We start from the raw sequence: 12,027 nt of genomic DNA on the forward strand, positions 1-12,027 counted from the left end.
TCCGCTGCCCCACTGGCATTATCCCCCATCTCTTCCTCCGCTAAATTGATGGCCGTACTGGCTCTGCCTCGTGCTCCCACGAGGAGCTTGAACAGTTCTTCATCTTTACCACCCCAACCTCAAGTTCACCTTGGACCATTTCTGATGCCTCTCTCTCCTTCCTGGACCCCTCTGTTTCCATCTCTGGTGACTGCCTCAAAACTGATAGCTATTTCAAGCTCACCGACTCCCACAGCTACCTAGTCTGTACCTTCTCTCACCACCTTCCTACAAGAATGCAATCTCCTACGCCCAATTCCTCCACATCTGCTCCCAAGTTGGGGCATTCCACTCCTTCACACCCCGGATGCCCTCCTATTTCAAGGACCGTAACTTCCTCCTTCCAGTGATAGAAAATGCCCTCAACCACATCTGTTGCATTTCCTGCACCTCTGTCCTTGGCCCCTCCCCCCATCAAAGACAGAATCCCCCTTGCCCTCTCATATCACCCCACTAAATTCCACATCCAATGTATTATTCACCGCTGCTTCCTCCACCTACAATTTGACCCCACAACCAAAGATATATTTCCCTCCCCACCCCTATCTGCCTCTCAGGGACCGTGTTCTGTGCAGCTCCCTCGTTTGCTCCACACTGCCCACTAACCCCACTGCCCCCAGTATTTTTCCCTGCAATTGCATGTAGTGCTGCACTTCCACCTCACCCCCATCCAAGGGACGAAACATGCCTTCCACATGAAATAAGGGTTCACCTGCACATTGGGAGCAGTTGGTGCAGTAGGCCAATGTGGCCTCCTTTTACATTGGTGAGGCCAAGTGGAGACTCTGACAATGTTTTGTGGTGCATCCACGCTCTGTACGCAACAAATGACAACATCTTCAGGTTGCGAACCACTTTAACTCCCCCTCCCAATCCCTGGGTGACATGTCCGTCCTGGACCACCTCCAGTGTTACAATGACGCCACCTGGAAGCTGGAGAAGCAGCACCTCATATTCCACCTCAGGAACCTACAGCCCAATGGCCGAAACATAGATTTCACCGATTTTAAAATCTCCCCATCCCTGCCCTCATCCCATGTCCAATTCTCCCTCTCCTCCCCACCTCCTTGATCTGCCACAACCTGTTCATCAACACTCCCACCTATTTGCCCCTCCCATCCCACTGACCAATCCCTACCACTCCCTACATATGCTCACCTATCACCATCCCACCTACCTTCCCCAGCCCCACCACCCTCTCTACTTATTTATCCACTCCCTTCCCCCTCCCCATTTCTGAAGAAGGGTTCTGACCTGAAATGTCAACCTTCCTGCTCCTCTGATGCTGCCTGGCCTACTGTGTTCCTTCAGCTCCACACTGTGTTATCTTTGACTCCAGCATCTGCAGTTCTTGCTATCTTTCTTGATTTATTACTTGTCCTTTTGACAAATTAGATAGAATTTTACATATGTGCAACAGTATGACTGAAAACCTATTGCAGCCCAATATTTGGATGTTTATTGAGCTTTCTGCGAAACACCTGAGTTCAGAAAGGTTTTCAGTTGAATGCAGGCAGACGTCTAGTAGCTTTCTATTTGGCCTGATTGGTGCCACTAGCAGAATGTCATGCAGATGTGATTTTCAGGTATCTGCAGTTCTTTTGGCTTTTTAAGTGCCATTAGCTTTATATTTGCTAATAGGTTTGTGTACAGAATCTTTCAGTTAAGTTGATGCCTTTTAATCTTTCTTCCAGTTCACCCTTATGCCCCTCACCAGCTGAGGGAAGAAGCCAAAATATTAACGAGTCTCAACGTATCGTGGTCAGATCAAATAGATTATACTGGGATCACACTGCTTTGTGAGATGGAGATAAGAGATCATTTGGGGAGTAGTAACATGTCAGTAAGTAATTACATCAAAAACATTAACTTTTCTAATCTCGTTTCTTCTTATTTCTGCTGAAGCCACTAACTTGTCTGAGGCCGACTTGCTGACCTGTAAATAGCACTACCCAGATTTAACTGAATCAGCCTCAGGATGGGATGGGTCTTCAATCTTTATTTTTTTTTCATTTTACTTCTCTATTTGGTTGTGTTAAAGGGCCTTTCTCAGGAGGGTAGCTGGTGACGAGGTCAGTGTTGCTACCACACTTTTCACTTTATACATTAATGATCTAGATGAAGGAACTGTGGGCACTCTGGCTAGGTTTGCAGGCGATACAAAGATAGGTAGAGGGACAGGTAGTATTGAGGATGCAGGGAGGCTGCAGAAGGATTTGGACAGTTAAGAGCGTGGGCAAAGAAGTGGCAGATGGAGTACAACGTGGGAAAATGTGAGGTCATGTACTTTGGTAAGAAGAATAGAAGCATGGTCTATTTTTTCAATGGGGAGATAATCCAGAAGTCTGAAGTGCAAAGAGACTTGGGAGTTCGAGTTCAGGATTCTATCAAGGTAAACTTGCAGGCTGAGCTAGTAGTTGGGAAGATAAATGCAACTTTGGCATTTATTTTGAGAGGACTTGAATATAATAAGAGCAGGGATGTACCTCTGAGGCTTTATAAGGGTCTGGTGAGGCCACGTTTGGAGTATTGTGCACAGTTTTGGGCCCCATATCTCAGGAAAGATGTACTGGCCCTGGAGCGGGTTCAGAGGAGGTTCACGAGAAAGGTCCCAGGAATGAAAAGCTTAACATATGAGGAACATTTGAGGACTCTGGGTCTATACTTAACGGCATTTAGAAGACCGAAGTGGGGGATCTAATTTAAAGTTAGAGTATCCAGAATGGCCTGAACAGGGTGGATGTTGGGAAGATGTTTCCATTGGTAGGAGAAACTAGGACCCGAGAGCACAGCCTTAGAGTAAAGGGAAGACCTTTTAGAACAAAGGTTAGGGGAAACTTTTTTAGCTAGAACGTGGTGAATTTGTGGAATTCACTGCCACAGAAGGCTGTGGAGGCTAGGTCATTGAATAATATATTTAAGCCAGAGATAGATTCTTGATTAGGGTTACGGAGAGAAAGTAGGAGAATGGTTTGAGAAACTTAGCTATGACTGAATCGTGGAGCAGACTTGAGAGGGTAAATGGTCTAATTTATGCTCCTATATTCTTATGGTCTTGTCACTTTTTAATAAGTGGGGAGGTGATGGCCTTATGGTATTGTCGCTGGAATTTTAATCCAGAGATTTAGGTAACATTCTGGGGACCTAGGTTCAAATCCTGCCACGACAGATGATGGAATTGGAATTCAATAGACTATGTGGAGTTAAGAATCTAATGATGACCATGAATCTGTTGTTGATTGTCAGAAAAACACATCTGGTTCACTAATGCCCTTTAAGGAAGAAAGCTGCCGTCCTCACCTGGTCTAGTCTATATGTGACTCCACACCCAATGTGGTTGATTCTGAAATGCTGTCTGGGTAATGAGGGATGGGCAGTAAATGGTGCCTAGCGAGTGATGTCCTCATTCTCTGAATGATTTAAAAAAAAGAAATATTCCTCTATTTTCTAATTTAGTCCTACAATCTGCAATGCTGCACTCTTTATTTCTTCATTTTCTAATTTTGTTTCCCCAAGAACTTGTAACTGAAGAATCTGTACCTTTGTACCTCAGGTGGTAACGTAAGAGGCGATTTGTATATTTTTCACTGTACTCCTCTGATTGCATGTGACAATAAAGCTAATCCAATTCAATTCAATTCAATTCATTACAATAGTGACCAAATGATGTGATGCAAACCTGATTTTCCCAGTTGAAGAGCTCATAAATTGTGCAAGATGGTATTTCCAACACTGTGGAGGGTTTTGAGGATGTCTTTGAATGTAAGGAGTGAAGTGACAAAGGATGGTAGCATTGACGTAGAACAATGTCACGGTTCGTTTGTATTTATATAGTATTTATTGATGTATAGACCAAATTAGCTTAACGTCAATGGCAGGAAATAGGATCTTCAATCTTTCTTCAAAAAGATGTAATGGATAAACATGCAGAAATTTGAAATATACCATATCGTCATCTGTTGCAAATATTTTGACCTGTTGTGCACTGTACTCATGATCAGCCCATTGGTGTATACCAGAGTATACGTTCCCTTTAGTGACCTTCCATCCTCCTTTATTTAACCCCACCACTGTTTCATTCTATTTCGTTTGCAACTTTACCAACATGCTTGACCCAGAGAGGAGCTTCTAACCTCATACGTACACCATAACTGAAACTATGCATTTCTGCCTCTGTCTCACTGTCTGATTTTGCTCCAACTGAGCTCACCTGCTGCTTGAAACCTTTACTTGTTCTTTCATTTTCTCTAGACTTGGCTATTTGAATGCACTTCTGGCAGTATTCTACTCTCTGTAAACTCAAAGTCATCCAAAAGCTCTAATTCCCATGGGTTACCTTGGACTTTCAGTTCCATTATCACCCCTACAATTGCTGATCTTGGCTTCTGGTCAAGTAACATCTTGACTTTCACTGATAATGGGGAACTGCAGATGCTGGAGAATCCAAGATAATAAAATATGAGGCTGGATGAACACAGCAGGCCCAGCAGCATCTCAGGAGCACAAAAGCTGATGTTTCGGGCCTAGACCCTTCATCAGAGAGGGGGATGGGGAGAGGGAACTGGAATAAATAGGGAGAGAGGGGGAGGCGGACCGAAGATGGAGAGTAAAGAAGATAGGTGGAGAGGAGAGTATAGGTAGGGAGGGGATAGGTCAGTCCAGGGAAGACGGACAGGTCAAGGAGGTGGGATGAGGTTAGTAGGTAGGAAATGGAGGTGCGGCTTGGGGTGGGAGGAAGGGATGGGTGGGAGGCAGAGATAGGTTGGACTGGTTTTGGGATGCGGTGGGTGGAGGGGAACCAGCCCAGCTCTTCCCCTCCACCCACTGCATCCCGAAACCAGTCCAACCTGTCTCTGCCTCCCTAACCGGTTCTTCCTCTCACCCATCCCTTCCTCCCACCCCAAGCCGCACCCCCATCTACCTACTAACCTCATCCCACCTCCTTGACCTGTCCGTCTTCCCTGGACTGACCTATCCCCTCCCTACCTCCCCACCTATACTCTCTCCACCTATCTTCTTTACTCTCCATCTTCGGTGCGCCTCCCCCTCTCTCCCTATTTATTCTAGTTCCTTCTCCCCATCCCCCTCTCTGATGAAGGGTCTAGGCCTGAAACATCAGCTTTTGTGCTCCTGAGATGCTGCTTGGCCTGCTGTGTTCATCCAGCCTCACATTTTATTATCTTGACTTTCACTGTTGTTTTCCGATACCCCCATGGCCTCAGCTTCCTGTCACTCCATAAGTTTCCTCTGCTCCCACAACCTTCTGGGCTCCTCTAAACCTGGCACTAATTTCACTGGTGCCAGCATCGCTGACTACACACAGAGTCAGAGAGTCATACAACAGGGAAATCAGACTTTTTGGCCCAACCAATCCACATTGACCATGTTCTCGCACTAAACCCGTCCCACCTTCGGTTTTCTGTGCCCAATCTCTGGGCTTGACTTCCTATCTTTCTGTCTACTTCACCTTTCTTCTTTTAAAACACTTCATAAAGAAAATCTGCCTTTTTGGGTAAACTGTTGGTCATGATTTAATATCTCCTTGTGGTTCAAAATCATACTTTTCTTTATAATGTTTTATTACATTAAAGGCAGCATTTTAATACAGGTTGTTTGTCTAACTTTTAACTTGCTCTTAAATACGTATTTGCTACTCAACTACTCTTCTGGTAGTGAGTTTCACATTGTAGCTGCCCTAGTTAAAGAAATATCTTACATTCCCTCTAGTTATAGCCCCCAAGACCTTGACTGCAAATGGTATTATCTTCCTGTGGCTTTCGTAACCATAAAAATATCTCTCAGTTTACCTGGTCTCCAACACATCCCTCACCTTCCTGGACCTCTCGGTCTCCATCTCAGGTAACCAGCTAGAAACTGATGTCCATTTCAAGCCCACTGACTCCCACAGCTACCGAGAATACACCTCCTCCCACCCACCCCTCCTGCAAAAATTCCATCCCCTATTCCCAATTCCTCCGCCTCCACCGCATCTGCTCCCAGGATAAGGCATTCCACTCCCGCAAATCCCGGAAGTCCGCATTCTTCAAGGACCGCAACTTTCCCCCTGCAGTGGTCGAAAACGCCCTTGACCGCGTCTCCTGCATTTCCCGCCACACACCTCTCACACCGAGCCACCGCCACAACCGTCCCAAGAGGATCCCCCTCGTTCTCACATACCACCCCACCAACCTCCGAATACAACGCATCATCCTCCGACACTTCCGCCATCTACAATCCGACCCCACCACCCAAGACATTTTTCCATCCCCACCCTTGTCTGCCTTCCGGAGAGACTACTCTCTCTGTGACTCCCTTGTCCGCTCCACACTCCCCTGCGTCCGCAGGAAGTGCTACACTTGCCCCCACACCACCTCCCTCACACCTATCCCAGGCCCCAAGATGACTTTCCATATTAAGCAGAGGTTCACCTGCACATCTGCTAATGTGGTATTCTGTATCCATTGCACCCGGTGTGGCTGCCTCTACACTGGGGAAACCAAGCGGAGGGTTGGGCACGCTTTGCAGAACACCTCCACTCGGTTCACAATAAACAACTGCACCTCCCAGTCGCGAACCATTTTAACTCCCCCTCCCATTTTTTAGATGACATGCCCATCATGGGCCTCCTGCAGTACCATAATGATGCCACCTGAAGGTTTCAGGAACAGCAACTCATATTCTGCTTGGGAACCCTGCAGCCCAATGGTATCAAATGTAGACTTCACAAGCTTCAAAATCTCCCCTTCCCCCACTGCATCCCAAAACCAGCCCAGCTCTTCCCCATCCCTCTCCCCCCCCCCCCCCCCCCCACCCCCCCACTGCATCCCAAAACCGGCCCAGCCTGTCTCCGCCTCCCTGACCTGTTCTTCCTCTCACCTATCCCTTCCTCCCACCTCAAGTTGCTCCTCCATTTCCTACCTATTAGCCTCATCCTGCCTCCTTGACCTGTCTGTCTTCCCTGGACTGACCTATCCCCTCCCTACCTCCCCACCTATACTCTCCTCTCCATCTATCTCATTTTCTCTCCATCTTCGGACCGCCTCCTCCTCTCTCCCTATTTATTCCAGTTCCCTCTCCCCATCCCCTCTCTGATGAAGGGTCTAGGCCCGATACGTCAGCTTTTGTGCTCCTGAGATGCTGCTTGGCCTGCTGTGTTCATCCAGCTCCACACTTTGTTATCTTGGATTCTCCACCATCTGCAGTTCCCATTATCTCTGATCTCAGTTTACCCTGTAGTCTTCTCCTGAGAAGGACCTCTCTTGTTCAGTATTTCCTTTAGTCAGTCAGTTCTGGTACATTTGTTTTTAAACCTTTATTTTAGTAACTCTTTATTCATTTATTCATTCACGTGGTGAGGCAGCATTTATTGCCTGGGGGCAGTTAAGAGTCAAACATGTTGCTTAGGGTCTGGAATCACATGTAGGCCGGACCAGGTAAGGATAGCAGAGTTCTTCCCTAAAAGACATCGGTGAACTAGATGGGTTTCTCCTGACAATCAACAATGGATTTGCAGTCATCATTAGATTCTTGATTCCAGATATTTATTGAATTCAAATTCCACCGTCTGCCATTGCTGGGATTCCAACCTGGGTCTTTGAAATAACAGCCCAGCAATAATACCACTAGGCCATCACCTCCCAAAACTCTGGATTCTTTTTATAGTATGGAGACCTGATGTTTCAACTTGGGAATCTGTGGAATTCAGGCCTAAGACTTGCAAATGTTGTTAACCACGTAGATATTGGTTTCTCCCCCTGAGAAGAATTTCCCCATATTGCACAATTGGTCTCCCAATTACAGTGACAGGAGTAGGTCATTCAATCCTTCCAACCCATTCCGTATTCAACTATTCGTGCCTGATCGAACTTTTCAATGGCTTTGTTTACTCCATTTCTATAAACCTTTATGTCATGGTAATCAGAATTCTACCAATCTCTATCTTAAACATATGGAAATACTTCTACAGCCCTCCGTTGTGGAGAATTCCAAAGATTCACAAGCCTCAGGAAGCAGAAATTCTCCTCTGTTGACCTGAATGGTATTCCCTTATTTTAAAGCCGTGTCCCCTGCTTCTAGATTCTCCAGCCAGGGGAAACATTTTTAACTGCATTATCCTGTCTATCCTGTTCAACATTTTATAAGTTTCAATGGGATCACCTCTCATTCTTTGAAACTCTAGAGCTTACAGACCCAATGTTCCCGATCTGTCTTGTTATTGATGAGTAATTGGCGCAGTCCCTAATCTATAAATATTTTTGTATTGCAGTATAACTACTCTGTGATTGGAGGACTTAAGGATGCAAGACACATAGTAACATTAGACAATTTGAGACCTAATACAAGATATTCCATTCAGGCTCGTTATTCTGCTCAGCGTTTTTGGAAGTGGAGTAAATGGAGCAATTTGATCAATGTTGTAACTGAACAAGCTGGTGAGTAACCAAGAGGAGCGTAATCTAGTACAAAGACTGTGTTATGCAAGACCAGCTACTCTCCACGTGGTGAAAAGTTAATGTTGTGGATGCAGCACTTTATTTAATAAGGATTAAACCGAAACTTCATAAACTTGATGGTATGTAAAGTAAAACTCCCATTGCACTATCTCCATCATCATATCCTCATGACAGGAATGGCATGGATTAAATAGAGTAAAGCTCACTGTGTGCTGTCCCTTAATACACTCCCAGGATGGGTGCAGCGCAGGGATAGGTACAGAGTAAAGCCCACTTTATGCTGTTTCCATCAGACACCCTCAGGACAGGCGCAACACTGGATTCTGATAATGAGTAAAATGTCATCTATGCTCTCCCCATTAAACATATCCAGATTGGTACAGCACAGGGTTAGATATAGAATAGGTTTCTCTCTACACTGTTCCATTAAAATACTCCTAAGGATGGCAGAAAGACTGACCAAGTGGATGTGATTAGGAATATCATGTTTTAAGAAGCAGTGATATGTTCACAGTTGAAATTACTGTAATAATACACAAGGGACATTCTGGAAGTTTGCATCACCTCTGATGAAATGTCTGGTTTTGCACATTAAATGCAAATGTAGAGGTTTCATAGCACTCTGCCTAAACTGCTTTCTGTTTTATCTGTGTTGGTGGCGGTACTACGCAGCTTGAAGTCGTGTTTTTGCCGGTAAACTTATAAAAATCCAATCTGGGTTAAACTAAGTGACAAATTGGGAAGAGCACATTCTTGATTCCATAAAATACATTTGGGGTACCATGCAGTAACAAGATAATTCAGAGAGTGGTAAGGGTATGGAACGCCCTGCCTGCCACTGTAGTTAACTCAGCCACATTAGGGGCATTTAAACAGTCCTTGGATAAGCATATGAATGATGATGGGATAGTGTAGGGGAAGGGCTTAGATTAGTTCACAGATCGGCACAACACCGAGGGCCAAAGGGCCTGTTCTGCGATGCATTCTTCTATGCTCTATGTAATTCCATATTAGAAAGTTGACAGATGATGTATGTCAAATGTTTTTCCCTCTTATGCCCATATGTCTCTCAAATTCCTCTAATTACAGCTCCATCAACCAGCCTGAATGTCTGGAGAAAGATTATGCCAAACAGGACTGTGACTATTTACTGGAAGGTAAGAACTACAAATGGTAACATTGAGACATGAGGTGAAAGTCCTGGCAAAAATTCAAAATTTTAGGAAGGAGGCTAAGGCCTGGAGGAGGTCGCAGAGTACTAGGGGCAAGTTGTTTCTGTTCTATAGAAAAACTGAAGCATCTGGAATTGATTGCCTAGCAAATGGCAACAGCAGGTCAGGCAGTATCTGTGGAGAGATTTTTCAGTCGCTGACCTTTCATTGGACTCAATACTGAAGGTCATGGACCTGAAATGTTAACTCTGTTTCTCTCCTCAGATGCTGTATTCACCACACAAAACGGCCACTTGATACATCAAGTTCATGTTGACTTTCCAGTGAGCTTTCTAATCATTCCCTCACTGAATCCCTGTCTCCCTGCAAGTAAGATTCATTCAAATTGGCAACAAATTTCTTCTGAAAGAATTGATCCACTCTGCTCTTAGTGTCATTGTGGATAGCAAGTTCCTGATCATTACCACTTACTGCATGAGAAAAGGTTCAATCTTATAGGTCAAGAGGGTCAAACTGTGGAATTCCTTCCATAGAAGGCTTTGGGGGCTAGGTCACTGATTATATTCAAAAAGAAGAGACTGATAGATTTTTAGATATTAAAGGAATTAAGGGGTATATAGAGATAAAGTGACAATATGATGTTGAGGTAGAGGATCAGCCTTAATCATACTGAATCGCAGCATGAGCTCAAAAGGCCGAATGGCCTATTTCTGCTCCTGATTTCTACCTTTCTATGTGTCCTTTTGTCTGTTGCCCAAAATCTTAAATCTGTGTCCCAAACCAATAGGAAGAGATTATCTTTGTCTACGTCACGATCACATGCCTTAAAGTGGTATTGCTTCCCTGCTTTTGTACTCAATGTCTTCATTTATGATGAGTGAGGTGTCATACACTTTGCTAACCGCTCCTGCCACCTACAAAAATGACATGCATAACCAGGTCTCTTTGTTCTTGAAGAGATAATAACTACAACATATGCAGTTAGGAATAATAAAAGCTGAGGGATAGAAACAAAGAAAATGGATATAGGAGTACAAAGAAAATTACTCCTGTATCCATTTTCTCCAGTCTATCTATATTCTGCTGTAATCTCTGACAGCCCCCTTCACTACCTGCTACTCCACCAATCTTAGTGTCATCTGCAAACTTGCTGATCAGACCACCTACACCTTCCTCCAAATCATTTACATATATCACAAACAACAGTAGACCCAGCATAGATCCCTGTGGAACACCACTGGTCACAGGTCTCCAATTTGAGAAACTCCCTTCTACTACTACCCTCTGTCTCCTGTTGCCCAGCCAGTTTTTTTATCCATCTATCGAGCACACCCTGGACCCCATGTGACTTCACTTTCTCCATCAGCTTGCAATGGGGAACCTTATCAAATGCCTTAATGAAGTCCATGTGTATGACATCTATAGCCTTTCCCTCATCAATCAACTTTGTCACATCCTCAAAGAATTCTATTAATTTGGTAAGACATGACCTTCCCTGCATAAAACCATGTTGCCTATCACTGATAAGCCCATTTTCTTCCAAATGGGAATAGATCCTATCCCTCAGTATCTTCTCCAGTAGCTTCCCTCCCGCTGACGTCAGGTTCACCGTTCGATAATTACCTGGATTGTCCTTGCTGCCCTTCTTAAACAAGGGGACGACATTAGCAAGTCTCCAGTCCTCCGGGACCTCACCCGTGTCTAAGGATGCTGCAAAGATATCTGTTAAGGCCCTCGCTATTTCCTCTCTCACTTCCCTCAGTAACCTGGGATTTGATCCCATCCGGACTGGGGACTTGTCCACCTTAATGTCTTTTAGGATTCCCAACATTTCCTCTTTTCTTATGTCAACTTGTCCTAGACTAAGCAAACATCTATCCCTAACCTCAACATCCATCATGTCCCTCTCCTTGGTGAATACTGATGCAAAGTACTCATTAAGAATGTCACCCATTTTCTCTGACTCAGCACATAACTTCCCTTCTTTGTCCTTAAGTGGGCCAATCCTTTCTCTAGTTACCCTCTTGCTCTTTATATATGAATAAAAGGCTTTGGGATTTTCCTTAACCATGTTTGCCAGCTATATCTCATGTCGTCTCTTAGCCCTCTTAATGCCTTGTTTCAGATTCGCTCTACATTCCTGATATACTTGCAAAGCTTCATCTGTCTTCAGTCGCCTAGACCTCACATATGCTTCCTTTTTCCTCTTAGCTCGTCTCACGATTTCACCTGTAATCCATGGTTCCTTAATCTTGCCATTTCTATTCCTCATTTTCACAGGAACATGTCTCTCCTGCACACTAATCAACCTCTCCTTAAAAGCCTCCCACATATCAAATGTGGATTTACCTTCAAACAGTTTC

General features: G+C 44.6%; 1 protein-coding gene across 10 annotated transcripts in view; it reads left to right on the top strand.

Moving 5' to 3' along the window:
• lifra (LIF receptor subunit alpha a) overlaps nt 1–12,027 on the top strand; it is a 204,500-nt gene that overhangs the window by 156,366 nt on the left and 36,107 nt on the right. For all 10 annotated transcript variants that reach the window (XM_059644946.1, XM_059644947.1, XM_059644949.1 and 7 more), the window contains 3 exons: nt 1,734–1,882; nt 8,306–8,471; nt 9,582–9,649. In XM_059644946.1, coding sequence (XP_059500929.1) covers nt 1,734–1,882; nt 8,306–8,471; nt 9,582–9,649 — 383 coding nt within the window. The remainder of the gene's footprint in view (nt 1–1,733; nt 1,883–8,305; nt 8,472–9,581; nt 9,650–12,027) is intronic.

Source organism: Stegostoma tigrinum, chromosome 3 (assembly GCF_030684315.1).
Source record: "Stegostoma tigrinum isolate sSteTig4 chromosome 3, sSteTig4.hap1, whole genome shotgun sequence".
Taxonomy (NCBI): Eukaryota; Metazoa; Chordata; class Chondrichthyes; order Orectolobiformes; family Stegostomatidae; genus Stegostoma; species Stegostoma tigrinum.